Source organism: Apis florea, unplaced genomic scaffold (assembly GCF_048593485.1).
Source record: "Apis florea isolate Af1SG1 unplaced genomic scaffold, ASM4859348v1 contig_3793_pilon, whole genome shotgun sequence".
In the NCBI taxonomy this organism is placed as follows: domain Eukaryota; kingdom Metazoa; phylum Arthropoda; class Insecta; order Hymenoptera; family Apidae; genus Apis; species Apis florea.
Window position 1 is genome coordinate 1171427 of NW_028256856.1, and position 19502 is coordinate 1190928.

The window sequence follows — 19502 nt, forward strand, 5'->3', positions numbered from 1 at the left end:
AATGTCCGGGAGAAAATTGAATAAGGAGAGAAAAAGTTTTCTCTAAGATGCAGTACACCGTGATTAAACTTAATTCCAGCACCGCGTGAAAAATTAAACAACCTCGAACAAACCCCCTTCTTGACACATATATATATATATATATATACACCCAGCCTGCTTTAAATTAAACCAACACAAATCATTTAAATTAGCAACGCAGAAGTTGCGAGAAAGACCTTGTCTCTTTTTTTTATTCTCGAGGGGAAAAAAGCGCGAAGTTGGGCGAGGGAACGCGTGGGGACAAAGGACAGGAGGAAGGGTGTGCGGGAAGGGAGGGTGAGCGTCTCGTTTCCACCGAGGGAAGGGATAGCGGGTTCGCCGAGCGGCGGCCAGAGGGCGTTGAATTTCCAACAACATGGCCGTCTAACACCGACACACCGTGCAACTCTCCACCAAGTTGACCAGTCGTATTTCGTGGAAACGAGGGAATTCGCACGAGGAAGCCGACGACACCTCGATCTCGTGAGTAGCCACGCATTTTTCACCATTATTTCCCGGGCCCTCTTTCCGATCCAACCACGAATCTCGTAAATGCGTCTCGAGTCGAGCTACGCTGCGTGATTTGATCGTTCGCCGAAGCCACGAACGCACCCCTCTCGCGTGTCTCGCCCTCGTGCGATGGTGTGCGTTGACATTGGCGATCAATAGAGCCGATGTCTGATGCGATATTTCGATCCGATCTCACTTCTCGATCGATTATTTATTCCCGTTCCTTGAAATTTCATCAATTTTACAGCAAGACTTTACATTGTATTTGTGAATTCTTTCAATTTGAATCCTTTGACGTTTCGTTCGAGCGAATGTTACGTTTCGTTTGTGATCGATAGTTATTTTTCTTTTTGTTCTTCTTTGAAAATTTCTGTACCAATTGTGAGAAATTGTGGAATTGCAGGAACGATCTCGTGTTATATTTATTTGTTCTGCAAGTGGTACATACGGCGGCGTTTTATGAATGAATATCGAAGTAGAAAGGAGAGAGGGGGACATATATGCGTACAGTGTTTACAACGCTATTGGCGTATATCGTGTTCAATTCAGCCTGTTGTTCTATATTTGTAACTTGATGCGAGACAAAGGATCGTCTTTTTTCCTCGCGTTAGAAGAAATTAACAGACGTTGAGTCTTTCAAAGTCATCGTCCGTGATTAACGCGTACGATCGATGCAGGTCAAATTCATCGACGATTAATAATTTCTTTCCCTTTTTTTCGTGTGTATATCGATGGACGAAGAAAGATGTACTACATTCGATATCTGTTTAACCATCCATCACCGTTAATGCCAAACCTTCTCTCTGAACGACACGCGTGAGCGTTTCCGTCTATCATAGAGACTCGTTTCGCTCGAACGAATGACCCTCTTCTGTTCTTCCTCCAATCCTCTTTCTAGGATTCTAATAAACGCCATTTCTACGCCGTTCATCCTTTTTCTCTCTCTCGAGAGAGAGAGAGAAAAAAGGAAATGGTTCAACGATAATTTCCACGTCCAGGTTAGGTTGCTTCTGTTATTATCTATTGTTATTTTTTTATTACGCGAACGTCGCAACTCCCCATCAGGGTCTTATCTTTTACGAGTAGAAAGGTTTCTTTTGAGATGCTTGTTTATGTTCGAGTCTTTCTTTTTTTTCTTTTTTTTTTTTAAAAATGAAATAATGGACAAATAATATTGGGAAATATATATAAAGTGATCGATTCCATCTATTTTAATTGTTTCGTTTTTGAGAGATTAGAATTGAGAAATTTTCAGAAATATATGGAATATATATATATATAGAATTTTAAAAATGAAATATAATACAATAATTGAAAAATTAAAGTATTTTTCAATCCATATGGAGAGAAGGTTACTGCAATGTAAAATTTTCAAAATATTTAAAAATAGATGTACGGTCACAGCCATGAAAAAGATTACATTTAATCACACGTTTAACGATGTTTGCCAGAAAAGGGGCAATTAGATGATCAAATTACCTAACGAACGATATTTAAATTCACCACGATTGTTTTACACGCTCGATTTGTATTGCAAATATTTTTAACTTCGTTATTCAAGATCGAACTTATTCCAATGTTGCAACGGTACGGTATTAATTTCGCTCTTAATCAGATAGTGCGCGCTTAATTAGCAGTAGTAATCTAATTCCGCCTGATGACCCGTTTCGCTTCCAACTATCGCGGGACAAAGGGTGATTTTCGCGAATTAAATAGCAATTGCCCGTATCGAGTTTTATCGTATAGAAATTTTCGATACCATCGATCGATAACGTAGGTAGGCTCGCTCGTCAATAATATCGTCGCTATATCGATGCATTCACGAACGTAATTCATAATGTCGGGGAATAAAACGTTCTATTTATCTTCGAAAATGGAGAAGTGGAGATTTTAAACGGAAATCGAAGCGTATCGATCGCTAGTCGATTCGCGCTAGTAGTCAAAATCGACGTTAAATCGGCCATCACCAACGATCGACTCGAAGATATTAATGCGATAACATTTCGCGCGTCGATCGTTGGACGAGAAATCGAACGGTTTTTGACAAGTGAACGGAAGAGTTTTAATCCGCGAACCGTTGCATATATCAACAGGTGCATAAAATTTTACGCGACTCGATAGATGCCTGCTCGAAATTACAATTGTTATCTTTTCACGTTGTGTATCATTTAACCAGGAATGGGAATTATCTGTTCGAATGGCATTTATTGGTTGTTTTTTTGGAAACTTGCTGATCGAATGAGAAATGAAATTTTTATTATGTTTTTCGTGAACGTCTCTGTGATAGAAATTTTATTTGTTTACAAAAATAATACACGGAATGAAAATAAAGATAAAATATGGATATTGTAAAAGGAATAGAATTTTATTTAGTAAAGACGGAAAATGGAGAGATGCAAATGATGAATAGACGTACTTGTTAAAGAAAGAAAATAAAGAAAAGAGAAAGACCAATGATGGAAAGATACAAATGGTTGCAAAGTATGCGTAAAAGAGCTGGGAAAAAAATTTCTGAAAGATCAAAAAATTGGGAAGAAAGGAATTTTTGAATGGGTTTCAAACTGTTATTTTACCGTCAAATTTCATTTTTCAAAATCTTTCTGCACAACATAAAATACGATATATCATTTTAAGGGAAACTGGTTGGGGAAGATAAAAAAAAAAAAACAAGAATTTTTTTTAAAATCTACAATTTTTTATACAATGTTTTTTATTCGCAAAAAAATGATACAATTTTTCATTTAACTTTACACACCATTATAACCCCTGTCACCATTTTGAAAATGTTTCACTTGGCAATATTTTCAAGATCAAAAGTGATTTCACTTAAAAAAAAATAAATTTACATCACGAACAGACCACTCTACCATCACTATTTCACAATTTTCTACATATCCCTTGTCTTTCTTTTCAAGCTTCTTGAAATGACAAATTGGTTCGATAGAAAAAATAAAAAGGAAAAAAAATTCACAAATACATCACAGATAAAAAATACATCGGCAAAATTACCGATTAATTTAATCGTGTTTTGTAGTAGTACACACACTTTTAACCTAAAAAAAGAAGAGATTGGTTGGCATTCGAGTTAGCAGTTTGTTTGGCGTGGTTTAGGATTACTCATCGGCGCCGAAACAACAGTCTCAAGATCGATGCTGAGCACTCTCTCAAAAGTTCTTCCATCCACGGAGAGGGTTCCAATTCTCTTCCATCCACCTTTCGACGAAATTCCAACTTTTCCTTCGCCTCCTTTTACGATACCTTATCGAGGTATCGAGTGTCAACTGTAAACGTATCCCTTGGCTTGGGTGGAACGCGTAGCAACCGCATTTTCCGTGGAAAGCGTTCAAGCAACGGTTCACACGTGCAACTATACCGATGATGGCCCAAATCGTTCCTCGAGTAATTTGTTCGATGCGAAGGCTGCTTGGATATCGCTTCTTTCGATGATAGCGCAATTTATTTGGAAAGAGGAAAGAATAAGCGTTGTGGTACGAGTCGAATGTTTCATCGAAGATGAATGGTTAGAAAGTGAGTGAATATACGCGAATTTAATTAGAAGAAAATTGTATAGATGGTGGACTTTATGCAGCCTTAATTATTATCGCATTCGTTCGGAGATTACAAACTGATGGACTGTGTTATTAATCTTCCAGTAAGATATTTTTAATAATTTAAATACATAACGTGTCCTATTGATTTTATCAATTTTACTTGGCTGAATAACATTTTCGAATTATACGATTATCCCGGCCGAATAATTTTCATTTTTATTTTAATTGATCGAATCGAAACGATTTTTCACTTGAATTTAATTAACTCGAGAATGAATTAAAAAATAAAAAATTATTCGTTTAAACTCTAAAAAATAAAATTACTATTTTCTACGATATTTATACACGAGATAATATAAACGAGTGATATTAATCTGTCACAGCATCTGTCACAGAATAAAGGACACATGTTCTAAGCCTGGGTTATTGGTCGATAATACCGTGTATCGAAACGGAAGAATAACACCGTTCGTCGTTTCAGAAAAGAATCCATCCCCCGGGTGAAGATTTGATACCGACTTTCCGGTAACATAAAATTCTCCTTTTACGACCTCTCTTCGAAATCGTTTTTATCGCGCCCCTCGTATTATATTACGAGCCACCTACATATTCTGGGCAAGTTTTACGCGAAAATCGTGCCCATTTCTCGCCAATTTCTCATCCATTATCCTTTTTGAACGTAAGGAGGAGAATAAAACGATGCTCGTGCTCTCGAATTAATCGCGTTTCGTCCTCCTTTTTCGATGATTGATCATAACGATACGTTCGAGAGAAACTGTTAAAGGATAACAGGGGAGAATAATGTTTGGTGGATTAATGCTGGCCATTAAATTTTGTCTCCTATTCTTAATTATATATATATATTTATGCGTGTGTGTGTAGGAGGAATTTATTATAGGTATGCTTAACCTTAAGATTTATTTACAGAGGGATATTTATGAGATTTTCTTGTTAGAAATTTAAAAGTTGGAGAGGCGACGAGAAGGAAACAAAGATAGTAGAAAGGGGAATAAATTTAATATTTAAAGAGGTAAATAGTCATTCTCCCCTAGTTATTAAAAATTCGAAAGTTTGACCCGTGCAAATCTGGGATATAATGAGAATAATGATCAAATACACGGGGGAAAATTCGTATGAAAATTATTTTAATTAAATATGTAACGTTTTATAAATATTTCGCATATAATCGATTAATACGATTCGTGGGCCAAAATAAAAAAGAAAGATTTTGCTCTCTCAAGGCTAGCTCAAATCCGACATTTGATAAAATTTACGCAACTTTTTTTTTAAATCGGCCGCGTCATTTTTCGAAAGTTCAATCAAAAAAAAAAAAAAAAAAAAAACGTAAAACGCATCCGACCAATATCGAAACCAAATGAAAAATTATGTATATACTCGGAATGGGAGAAACAATATTTCCAATGCAGCGTGAAACGTTCCAGAATGAAACCAAACGGGGTGGAAATCGTTTTAAAAATTCTGCCTCTCTTATACGAGTACAATGTAAACTCGACGAGCTTCATTGTTCATTGTCTGAATGCTGGTGCATCGGACGCAGTGGCTCTCATTTTTCGAAAAAAAAAAAAAAAAAGAAGAAAGAAAAAGAAGAAAAATTCGCTCGAAAAAGAATTTGCATGAAATTTTTAGACGATTCCACTTTGCACTGCAACGTGAGATACAAGCGAGACGAGAATATATATGATATTCGTGCTCGAGGGAACGATCGTTGTATTCGTTGCAATCGATTAATCGAAAACGATAAATTATTGTACCAATAAAATTATATATATATATATTGAAAGAAGGTTGAAACTCGACACATCGTGTGTACACGCGTATTTTGTTATTTTGACGTGTTATTAACAACCGTCCAATATTATTCTTCGAAGCAAATGATGCGGGAGTGTAAATTATAGAGCGAGAAAAGCACAAATCCATCTGCGGTTTCGATGTGATTTTAACGTTAATCGGTTTTTCCGGGAGTGCGCCGTCCGTTCTGTTTGATCTGATGAATTTTCCATCTCCAATGCAAATTCAGGATTATATATTTCTCTTTTTCTTTTTTTTCTTTTTTTTTTTTTTTTTCAGTTTATAAAATTTGAAACACGAAATAAATAAATCGTAATAAATGTATTTCCGTATAATGTTTAAGTTACGATTCATCGACGATTCTTGATCGCTTGATGATTAAACGGTTGAATCGACGTGTGTGATATAAGTTTAAATTTTTTAATCATCAGATCTTTAGATATCTTAATTTCGAATGAGTATAAAAATTAACATTCCAATTCTTCGTCAAATATGTATGTATATTTCATACCGATATATTTTTCAAAAATGAAAAATCGTTTAACAAAACGATTCTTTAAACGTGCTGCAATGTGAGAAAAAAGAAGGGGAGGGAAGGAAGGGGGGATTTAATAAAGAAAATCCTCAAAAGGGGGGATGGTCGAGACGAAATAATTCGTCGGCGTTGGATCGTTGCAACTTCCAGAGAGGAATATTCCAGAGATTGTTTCCTCCCTCCCTCCCTCCCTCCTCCCCCCCTATTCGCCAAGACTTCTGGCCGATGTTTGAACAGGCAGGCAAACTTTCCTCGCGAAGACACCGAGATTACCACGTCACCTGGGGGGGGGGGGAGGTTTAGCCGTCCTAGCAGACGCCTCTCCCGTCCTTCTCTCTCCAAACTCTTGGTTGAAAAGACACCGCCCAAAATGGCGGGCCAAACTTCTCGCGCGAAAGGACGCACGAAGATGTTCGTTATCCCTTCGAGACAATGTTGTCCCAATGTTCTTGGTCTGAAACTTTTCTGAAACTTCCTCAAGAGGAGGAGGAGAAGGAGGAGGAGAACAAAACGAAGGGACAGAGGCGTCGAAAATGAAACTTCCTCACGAGGAGGAGGAGGAGGAGGAGGAGGCGAACAAAACGAAGGGACAGAGGCGTCGAAAATGAGAGGAGAGGAAAGAAAGATATCAAAAACAAAAGACCTCTTCTTCGATTTTACGAACGAATCGTAACAATTCTCCTTCCCATGGAGGAAAGAAAATCGCGTAAAAGAACGTAAGAAAAATCCTCGAGCATGGGGAAATTTGAATTTCTTCCATTTTCCACATTCGAGCCAACAAGGGTAACCGCCATCACGGAAACTTGCACTCCGTTGGACAGTGCACTCGGTTGGACAGAGCTCTGTTGAGGTTGGACAACAAATGCACAGGGGGAGGAGGAGGAGGAGGAGGAGGAGGACTCCTGCCAGAGGAGATTCCATCCACGAGGCTGGATGGAAAAGAAAGTGGAGAAGGAAGGGGATGAAGCGGAACGAAAGGGTGGCAGGAATGGGGGTAAGAACGGAGAAACTAGGACGAAAGGTGCGAGCCCAGGATGACGGTGCACCAGCTCGGGCCACTGACATGAGACCGTCCACTTCTATCGAGGGAGGGGAAGTGTGCGGCCATTGAATCCGCTGGATTCACATCCCCTCCCCCCCCCCGGCGCAACCTACTTTGCCAAGCTTCGTTCGTTCGTTTCCCTCGCTCGCCGAGCGGGGCTCGTCTTATTTCGACGGCCTCGAATCCGAAGCGAGCAGCGATCTTTCCTTCGATCTTCGTGAAAGAATCCCTTCGCCGTTGCTCCTTCTGAGAAAACACCTTTTTTTTTTTTTTTTTTTTTTGCGAAAGGAGGCTTGCCACTCGAGCAAAGGATCGGCACGCGTTAGCCAAATTGGATACTCGTTAATCGGATGTCTGGGGTTGGTTGGTTTTTCGTCAAATTTGTCGAGGATATACATATCGTATAAGGATATGGACACGCGTTTCATACGTTTATCCATAATGGAAATGGAAAATAAAAATAAGCAGGAGAGCAACGTAAACGTTATATAAACGTGGTCATTATAAAGAACGTTAATGCACGTGTATTAAGTTTCATAGAGATACGTTTCTGCAAGATAGTTTACTTCCATTTTTTTTTCTTTTTTGTATTTTCCGTGGAATGGAAATTTCGCCCCTCCCACGCCGGAGGCGACGATTCCAGTGGAACGAGGAAGTTGAAATTCCGGAAGTGGGATGAAGCCGCGGCGGTATCGCGCATGAAATGTGGCACGATATCCGCGATACAATTGCCGCGAATTTCTCTCTCTCTCTTTTTTCCGTCCCCTTCTATCAGAAAGAAACACAGATGTTCGCGCGGCCGTCCTTGCTCCAATTCAACCGCGATGAAACTTGCCCGGATTGTAAACTTTCCGGCTATTCTGTCGCGGGATTAAACGCGTACGATTGCTCACCGCTGATTGCTCGCCTCGTGAATTCTCGAACAAACGGCCTCGAGATGAGAGAAATTTCAATTTCACAATTTTGTCCCCAGAATGGGATGTTTTGTGAAATTGTCTTGTACGATACGTTTGTCTTACTTTTCTGAAAAATTTTCCAAAATATATATATACACACGTATACACAAGTGATATTTAAAGATCATTTCGAGTAGTTTGCGAACCGTCTGACCGTACGCAGGTTCGTTCCACTGACTGCGCGTTTTCGCGGTTTCGGGAACGCAATGTTGATCGGACGTGTCGGTGTTGCCAGATTGTACAAGATTTCGCTGTTTGCACACGGAACGGTCACGTTCTATTTAACCGACGACGCGTGACTTCCTTCTTATCCATTTGCCCATTAGCCACGACAATCTTACGCTTGTCTGAACACAAGCGGTCGGAATCTACTTGTTGTTCCACGGTATTTACCCGACTGTGAATCCAATCTCACCCTCTTCTCCTCTATTTCTTCGGTCAAAACCGTTTCATCCACGTTTTATTTATCCACGAATTAATCGTATCTCGTGATTCAACATGTTTACCTATTCCGTTCTACATTGATCTGCATCCGATCGAATGAAAAATAAAGTTCTCACGATTAATTTTTATTTTAGCATTTTGGAGTGAAAATTGGACACACGATAAATGTACACTCAAACAGACCAAATTTCTTTCATCTATGATTCATCTTGAAAAAGAGAGGGAGAGAGGTTAGTTAAAAAAAAAAAAAGAAAAAATGGCAAAAATAGTACTTTTGATATCTTGAGAATGACCAAAAAAGTAGGAACAACAATTTACGCACAATTTATTCGAGCGAAACGATTCTATTTAATTTGTGGCCCGATCGAGGAACAATAATAAACGCGATTCTTTTCAACCGCGATTCGTTGAAAGCGTACGCGAGATCGCATTGTGACGAGATTCCAAGGTGATACATTTTCAACGCGAGTTTCCCAGCGACACGTCGAATTAAAGCTGGTACGCTCGTTTCCCCGGTTGAGCGACGCTTCCGGTGTATCCGCACCGTCGCGCACCTCACCAGCTCGGATGGAGAGGAATTTCCATTTCCATAAAGTGCATCCGGGAACAGAGTTCAAGCTTTATAACGTGAAATGATTGTTGGAAGGAGAGGAAACGAAATCGGGAAAACCCACCCCTCGAATATTTATTTCTGGCGGTGTTGATGAAGTTTTATTTTATTTCATATTTTTTTTTATATCGACGAAATTTCGTATTCGCGAAAGAATTCTTGAAAGTCGAGAATTAAAAGATATCTTCTTTTTTCAGTTTTGTAATATCTACTGCTTCGTTGAAACATTTATATTTATATTCGAAATCTCGAAGAGGGGATTAAGAGTTAATTCTGAATTTCAATATTCGCTCGCGAAGACTTCAACTTTAATAAAATCCCGTGAAAGGCCGGGCTAATTAATCATCCGGAACTTTGCGGGCGTCTCGCGCAATCTTCTTTCCTAGCCTCAAACGTTCGCCCCATTCACGAATATTCTCGAAAAACGCGGTAAACACTCGCGCCAAATTCCAACGCTCGTCGCCTTTTTCGCATCTTTCTCTCGTCAAAAATCTTTCGCCCTCTCGTATGCAATATTTCCCAAAAGGGATCTTTGCTAATCACCCTTCCCCCCAGGTGCCTCCAAACTCCAATTTACACCCACGACTCCACGTTCCATCACCGAGTGTTCAAAGTGTATCGAACCAATAAAGCCGAGAACCGGAAACAATCAAGATGCAGGGGAGGAGAGATCCCTCTGTGAGATAGGATATATAAATTTAACCACCATTTATCGATCGTTCTTCGAGGTTATTTTTGAAGATAACTCACAGTTCGATTAGGATCGTTAATAAATAAAAATTGAAAATTCGTATTTCATAAATAAAAGTTCTGTCTATCTTAAAAAAAATATATATATATAATTAATTCAATTTCTTCTTCTTCTAATTTCAAAAAGTTTCAAATCGATAGTCGAAGAGAGCAGCAGCATCCCCCAAGTTCAATTCCGATATCGATCTCTATCCATTGGATTATCCTTGTTACCGCTAATTCCCGGCCAGAAATCGTGGAATATCTGGTGGAAGAGGTTGTGTATGGTTCGGGCGGAGCTCAAATCTCCGGAGAAGTCGACGGCTTTAAAGTCAGCCGCAACTGCGCCAGGTCGACCGATAAACGGGAAACTCGGCCACTGGGTCAACGACAGATGCAGCTGGTGCACTCGCACGGAGACACACCCCCAACCCCTCTTCCCCTTGTTTTTCCTATGTTTTCCGTGTTTTTTCCTTTCTCTTTTTTTTTTTTTTCTTTTTTTTCTTGCCATGCTATTCTGCACCAACTGGCTCGTGCTCGATGAATCCGTGTCGCGTGAATGAGAATCACTCGAGGTTTTTTTCGTGAGACAAGAAAGGGAGATGAGTGGAGATGATGGAAGAAGCGCGAGTTTTGGGTTTTCTTTTTTTTTTTTTTTTGATGGTCGAGAGAAGAGTGGAAGTTCGGTTTAGGTATTGGTGAGTGCAGGAATGTAGAGTTCCTTCGTCGCGATACAGTCGGAAGAACTTTTTATTCTTCGAGTAACAATTTTTCATTTCGTTTCGCTCGATATTATTTAAATTTAGACCAAAATTACGAATTTAAACTAGTAAGTGCTAGAATAGTTTCCAAAATGAGCCAAAAAATCTAGAATAATAAAAAAGAAGAAAATTTCGCTTGGACGATCAACGACCCAGTTCGTCCACGATTCTACGTGCCACACACACACACATGTACACACGCACCGATTGATGCTCGAGTTTAGCAGCGATAACGAGCAACAATCCTCTAACAATCCTTCCCGTTTCAGAGAGACGAGTAGACAAAGCAGTCAAACTGGCGCCGTTCAAGTTTCCCTTCTCAAAAATGTCCAAGTCGCGCAGCAGCGACAAGGAGGAGCGGGAGAAGGACAAGGAGAAAGAGTTGGAGGGTAAAATGGAGAGGGAGAAGCATCACGGCAAGGAGGCAGGGGGAGGAGAGAGCGAGACGGAGGAGGAGGAGGAGGAGAATCCGGAGGACGGGGAGGAGAACGCGAGGGGGCGAAGCGTTCAACTGCCAATGAGTCAACTGCAGTTGAGCGGCGAAACTCAATCCAATATAAACTCACCGATATTAGCTTCCAACAGCGTGATGGTGAGGAACGAACAAGCGATACCGAGCTCGCCTCCTCCTTCTTACGAGCACGTTATCGAACAGGTGAAGATATGGATGATGAAACTACAGAGCCTACGTTCAACTCTGTTCGATCGTAATCCCTTAGGGGAGAGACAGAGAGAAAACGCTCTTGTAATTTTTATGCAATTGTTGGACAAAGTTTGTTACGTTGTTTGATAGAACGTTTTCGATAAAGAAATTTTGACGAGTAAAAGATATTTGAGAGGATAGTATTTGCGAAAGTAAAATTCTTAGGAAATATACTTTCGTTACTTTTGACATGTTTGAGATTGTTAAAATATCAAATGTGAGAAAATTCTTGAACACTTTATAGAAGTAGAATTTCTATTAGTAGACGAAAGTAGATTGAAAAGATTTTGATAAGTTTGAGAAAGTAAAATTGCTCGTCCATGATTACTTAAGCTTGAGAGAACGATAGAGAGAGAGAGGTATGTGTCGAAATTCTCCATTTACACTTTGATGTAATTTTAGACACGGTTGGAGCATGCAGCCGAGGTGCAGAGGTACGAGAGCGGAAACAACCCCGGGAATGACGCGTCTGGGGAAGATAATAGAACAAAAGCTCCCAAGATCCTTCACAAGTCGAGCAAAGAGTTGTACAGAGCGGTGGCGAAACAGTGGGGCATCACTTGCAAGATGAGCGACCACTGCAGATGCTTGGACTGTCAGGTAAGCGTGCCCTTGCACCGCTGCAATATTGAATACTTCATCTTTTCAACGGAACACTTTGCCGCCTTTTTTCAATGCATTGCACTTCAGAATTCCTCTCTCGTCCTTTCAAACACACCTTCCTTTCAAAAATATCTTCCGATTCAAAATCTGAATCTCCTCTCTCGAAAAGTTAGAGGAGCGAGAGATTTTAATCGATCTTGTCTCCGATACAAAAATCGTTCGTGTGTAGAATAATTTGAAAGAGAAATTTTCTTTCCTTGCAATTATGTTTCAAAGTTTAATTATAAAAAATTTGTTTCAATCAATTGTACGACGATGAAAAAAAATACGTGTTTATTTCACAGAGCTGTTATTTCGACTGCGAATACGACAAGAACGAGAATCAGAAGACTGATGGCGGACTCGGCGCCGGCACGCCGATGTTCATTTCCGAGGTGATGCACGGTTCCGGTTGCGTGCTGTTCTAAAACACCGGAAACGGGCCTCCACGGCGACGACACGGCCTTTGCCGTGCTTCCGTGATTGCGCACAAAAGAAACCAGGCTGACTGATGGATCGGAACCAAACCATGAATCAGCGGGCACCTCGTTGTTGGCGATGAAACGAACAGCCAGCCATGGGAAAATCTTTAAAACTTTTTCGTAATCGTAGGTGGATCTTCGTGAATTTTCATTTGGAAATTATATTATTTTAATGGTAGATTGGATATCCAATACTGAAATTTTTAAGGTTTTGAGGGGATTGGTGGGAATTGAAAATTTAACGTTTGTTTAATCTTTGTATCGGATGATGATTTTTAAAATGCGATCGACACACTTGCAAGATTGATCGATATTATCAGAAATCGAGTAATTTCGAAAATTTTTGCCTTCCAAATGTAATTCGCGAAGAAATTGATTCCACAAGGAAATTAATAATTTTCCGCTTTCGAGATAATCACACACCGTGTCGATGTAATTTTTTTTTTTTTTTGAAACGATGGCGAACCTCACGAGGATCACCGTCGAGAGATATTTTCGATAATGTGAGGCGAAATGCAAAGGTGTGCTTTGAAGAAGGAAAGTTATTAAAGAAAATATATCAAAGTGGGAGATAAGGGAAAGGTTAAAACTTTGTCAATTGTATTTTAATCGTTGCATTTTCACTCGGTGGTAGACGATTGGCAAACGTTCGACCAATTTGTACAATAGAGCGTTAATGTTAACAAGCGAGCTCGCTGTTGAGATTGTTCGAAATTTATCCACGACCGATCGAAGCGGTATTGAATTCTTCGGAATAAGTTTAGAAAAAAGGTCTGTGCTTCACTCATAGATGATATGTAATATTTAATCTAAACCCCAGATGGAGCTCGAACTTAATGTTAATTGATTGTCCGGACCAATTTTTCAATAGTGAAATTCGTTTCGAATACTCGAACTTTGTTTAAAAAGAAAAAATCCTTTTCCCTTTCTTTGGATGGATTCCATTCGCGTCTGGGGACGAGAAAAACGAGAAAGATAAACGTAAGCGTAAATGTTAGCCACGTTGTACCTAAACAAAGTGTATAAAATAATCGAAATATTGTCTCGAAGTCCGAATAATATTGTAAATGATCACTTTTTGCTTAGCGTTGAATCGACTCGCCGCAAATTAACCTTCAACTCGAGGAATGAAGAAGATTGCATAATTTGCATAAGGAATCGTGTGGAATTTTTTCTTTAAGATAAAAAAAGAAGAAATGAAAGTTTCTCGGTCTTTCATAAGGTTAAACGCACACGTATTTTTAACTAACTAACTTTTACTATCGATTTACATCCTTCGGACAACGATACAACAGGCCTATTGTTTGAACATTTCTTACATATCAATTGCAATCGAACTATTTTGAAACGGAAAACCATTCACACGACTTTTTCCTACAAATCTATATTGTCTCCTTTTTTTAAAGTTAAAATATTTTATCTTTTTATTTTTCAACATTTCTCACGCATCTCTTTTAAATAAATTTAGAAAGATTTATAATCTATATAGTCTAGTTTATGTTTTCCTAACGAGGATATCGCAAAAAATAAATTACGAAAACTTGTTTTCACGTGTATATTTCCATACATTAGATAAGATATTCTAACTAAAAGGGGACATCACAGTCAACTCATGGTATAAATAGAATAGAGTTACATCATTTCTTGTTATATTCATTATTTACTTACTATACAACAATTATTATCGACCGGTAACTTTAAATATTCCCTAAACAATCGAAGAAAGTTTATTATACATCAATATTGACTATTCACACATTTTTTTCAGAGAAACATTTACTTACGTTATAAGCGAATGTGGTTATTTCCAGTACCGCTTTCTTTCCGCGGTTCCGAGCATCAGAAATCATAGGTTAGGGTTCCACTATAGAGAATTGGAAAGCAGAAGAGTCATATAAATGCAGAATAGTCAATAAACGTCTCATTCCTCGAGAAGGCTGCGTCGATCGAACGATTCGATTCTTTCGAAACGCGGATAGCTAGATGTGTAATTATCGATTGTAATTTACACGGATTTCCAGAGGAAATCGAAACTCGAAACACATGAAAGTATTATAGATCGAGCGTCGAATACGTGTATTCAATGGTGTCTCGTTTGCATATCTTTTATTTTGCCACCATATTTTATTTCTTTCGATATTATTAATTCGTTTTGTTGAAAAATACATCATATACAATTTTGTCATATAAACAAAAAGTAGTTGATTTGAAATGTCGTTTTTATCTTATCATTTATTTTCCTTTCTTTCTTTTTTTTTTCTTTTCCACCGAGATGGAGATAAAGTATTCATTTGAATTTGCCGCCATTTTAAATGTATCCCACTTTACCTTACATTGCATACACATACCAAATATAATACGAGAAACATTCTTTCGATTATTGATATACAATTATATTATCTTTAAAACGTTTTTATAAAACTGTACAATTAACGACAACTAAAATGGCGGGATATTCAAAATCGATCATTCGTATATCGTCCATCCTATATACGTATATCAATTTAATTTTGTCTCTACTTATTAATTTAATTTGTTCCATTAACGTAGCGATCTAGCGATTCAACGTCATCGATTCTTTGCTGCGAAAATTTGAATTGATCATTAAAGGCAAGCCTTCGAAATGATCTCGCAACAGCCGCGGCCGTTATATTGTTTTTTCGAGGATTCTATCCGTAACCTTGTGCTCGTTGCGAACTCGTCGAGCGATTCAGCAGCGAGAAAGTACTATTATTATGAACGAGGTAAAAATCTCGACGACACGATCGTCCACGATGTTGATCGAGTCAATCTGAAACATAATACAGTACCTGCCTATACACTTGTCTTTTCTGAGAGATACTGTCGTTCAAGATTCTACGAGTTCTTTTGTACCTCGCGTAACGAAACGAAACACGAAACAATATAATATTTCACGTTGAAGATAGATCGATCCCTCCCGCCATTGCCAAATCTCTTTTTTCCTGTTCGCTCTCTTTTTCTACTTGTTCACTTACGAATAATATCGCGATACACAATCCTTCTACCTGATCGCGTGGAAACGTGTTATTCGCCTAACGAAAAAACTGCATTCCATATCGAGACAGATGATTAAATGCTTTTTCTATTTTCTTTTTTTTTTTTTTTTTTTTTTATAAACGTGGAAGAAATGCTGCATTTTACGTAATCACGCGGTAATTTAAAAATAAAAGGTATGAATAAAAAGTACAGATTATAGTTGTTTACCAGTACTTACGTACTCATTTGGGGAAGTTAAATGAAAAGAAATAATAATGGAAATTGTTGCGGTTGATTTGAAACAATTTAAAGGAATAAGAGAAATGCTTTCAAATGATAGGCTGGATGTTGAATTAATCATTTCTCGAATCTATAATTTCCCTCGGTTCTATAATATTAAAACTTTTAATACCAAAGTTGCGCAACACGAAATGGAAACACGATTTCTCGCGAACGGTGACGCGAATAACTTGTCGACGCGAATTACATAATTTTCACTACACCAACACTGGATCGTTTCCACTCAGCAACACCTGATCAACGCTGCACACTGATTTTCATTTACGATTAATCCATTCCTTGTCCAAGCTTGCGTATATTATATTATATGTGTGTGCGTGGAGAGGGGCGAATCGTAGAAATCGAAGAAAATTGAAGAAATAACAAAAAAAAAATATATATATATATATATATAAGAAGAAAAAAAATAAAAAAAAAAAAACAAAAAAATGAGAAAAAGAGTAAGATATGTGTGCATAGTATTTTTCTGGGCCACGAATTTTTCATTAATGTCGTCGGACCCTTGTATGACAAAAATTATGATAACTGATATTGTAATCTTTATTCAAGATATATATATATGTAACATTATAAAATATAATTGCATAACGATTATGTATCACAACTACTAAACAGTTGGATATTAACATGATATTATGTTTAAGACGAAAGAGAGGATATTATTGTTATTATTGCAGAGTGAAAAAGATGTTGATCCGATCTGAAGATGAAGTCGCAAAAGGAAAATCCAAATATCGTATTTTCAGACTTGTGAAACAAGTAGGTTTTAACGTATAAGATAGTATCACGTGGAGAAAATAAGAAGAAAAAAAAAAAGGTGGAAACAATGGAGTAGAATATATCCTTAAAACAAGAAGCTGTTGTAAAACGTCAATTCCCTCGCAGAAAGATATATACTATGTAACCCAGATACTTCTATAATTAGCGTGTAAGTCGCAGTTTCGTCGAAGGCAGACGCGTGTCCGTCTGTGTTTGGAATTTTTATATTTCAAGATATTTACACATCTGAGATCGCGTCGAATTTCGCTTCGACGCGAGGATAAAAGAGGAGGAGATGTTTGTTTTATTTATTGGAGGATGGCGAGAATTGAAAAGAAGAAGCATAAAACTATACAACATCTTGTAGCTGTAACGAGAGCACACTCGCTAATCCCTATTTGTGTCGTGCTCGCGCGTATATACATGTCGTCTATTCCGCGTATACATCGTATAGAGAGTATATAAAGTGAACGATTATGCCTGGTGATGCATCGTTCCATAGAGAATATTGACTGTAAAACTCGATGTATTCTGGTATGTTCGCACCAATAAAAAGTGGCCTAAAGGAATACGATCTCTCTTCTATTTATTATTTTTTTTATTGTTCTTGCTTGTGTTTAAATATTCCACGTTTCTAACATTGATTAGGTGGGACGAAAAATTTAAGTTTAAAACGTAACAAAGTCTTGAAAAGAATATATATTTTATTCGCGCCTGTATGAATGCAACCCATTGCGGTGGACAACGTGGTTGCCTGAGATCAGGCGTTCTGGAAATAATTTTCCGCAGCACAAGTCCATGAGTAGTATCTTTGAAAGATTGCAGACACTAATAAATGAAAATTGTAAGTAATTTAATATTACGATTCTGATCTTTACGTGGCCTTTTAACTAAATTTCTCCATAAACGTGATAAACATCTATTTTTGAGAATTGATAATTTAAGAAAGTGTATATCATTATAATTTGGCAATTAGTCGAAAAGTTATCGCCTGTCAAAAGAAGGTAATCGTTAATTTTCAAAGCTAATTACGATAATCTTGCAATTAAAATGCAATTAAATTCGAAAGGTTCATTGGTCTCGTATCGATTTCAAATTTCCAATGATTAAAAATAAGATTGTTAAATAAAGTATATTGCATTTCTTGTTTTATTAATTCGAAGACACGAACATGAAGGCGCTTGGTCAGCGTGAACGCTGAATGATCGTGCAATTATAGACGCAACCTTGCTCCTTTCCAACAATTTGTACCGTTGTCTATGACGTAAGCTCGCAACAATAATTCTTGACGAGTACGGCATGCTACGCTCTCGAATCGATTCTTCAACGAAAACGAATTCGATTTCTTTAGCACACGATTCTTACTTAAATACGAACTTACGCGTTTAGAATATTTTTCTAAAATTATTAATTTTATAATAATTTATAATCTACAATTCTATAATTATATAAAATTATTTTTGCAAATTACTATTATTATTTAACACGATATAATTTTGTTAGTAATTTTTTTTGTATATACAATTTATATATATATATATGGATAGAATTTATTTAACAAAAAAATTGTACATTTTCAGTGTAACAAAGAAAATTAAAAAAAAAAATCGATTTATCACGTCACGTTTATTAATGAATCAAACAAGACAAAAAGACATGTGTCATATCGATGACGACAATTACGGAGTCAAAGTTCCAGAAGAAATCGAAAGTCCAACAGGTAGTCACAGCAATTTCATGCGACTAATTCGCGATTGTTGTGCGCGTCCTTGCTGCAACTCGCGTTGAACACCATGCATTCCGGTTTTTTCCGAATCGTAAATAACGTAAGTAACGTCTGTCGGCTGGAACGAGTCCGGGTTCTCGATGACGACACGATTATTTCAAAGTGTGCGAAACACTTGTCGCACCACGCGTTTTTCCTCCAATATTTTTCGGCAAATTTTCCGAACGATATTCCTCCATTCCTAATTTCTCTTGAAAAACAATTATCTTTACGATCTTTTAAATTACAATATTTCGTTTTACTCGCTGTAGATTTAATTAATTTATTTATATTTCTGATTGGCTTTAAAATTTGATTGCTTCTTTTTATTAGGTACATGATAATATTAGATTTGTACTTAATGCGTGCAGCAACGATAGAAAATATAAAAACACGAAAAGTTGCATCCTCCAAATTCAATTACGTATTCCAATTTATCATTGTTTGCTCATACCACGAACAGAGGTGATATTGAATTTTTTTTCACGCGATAAAATACCGAAACGAGTTCCATTGTGGTTCATATCTGTTCAACGTGCACACGAATATATCACTGATGGTAACGAATTCCTTTCTCTGTTTACAGTTTTATCGATATCGCTTATTAAACAAGTTTCGCTGCATAATCTGCACCTCTTCGTTCCGTTTCCTTTTCAATTTCGCATCTGTCTCTCTCGCTAACTGCTGCTGTGCCACGTGTATTACAATCGCAGGCCTGTGCTTCCCCCCCCCTCCCCCTCTCCTTCCCTTCTCTCTCTTCTAACATTGCATTCCCCTCGGTTGTCCCCACTGAGGAACGTTCTTCCTCAATGTGTTAAACTGGCGTATCTTTTTTTAGGGATTCGTCGAGAGCTTGATTCTTTTGTGATTTTATTTAATTACAGTA

General features: G+C 37.8%; 1 protein-coding gene across 1 annotated transcript; it reads left to right on the plus strand.

The window, feature by feature from the left end:
* The first annotated feature begins 375 nt into the window (after positions 1-375).
* Positions 376-15007, plus strand: LOC100866397 (uncharacterized). Its single transcript, XM_003697159.4, has 4 exons — positions 376-504; positions 11238-11623; positions 12074-12271; positions 12619-15007. The coding sequence occupies exons 2-4, from the start codon at positions 11294-11296 to the stop codon at positions 12739-12741; spliced, it is 651 nt and encodes a 216-aa protein (XP_003697207.2). The 5' UTR covers positions 376-504; positions 11238-11293; the 3' UTR covers positions 12742-15007.
* The last annotated feature ends 4495 nt before the right edge of the window (positions 15008-19502 follow it).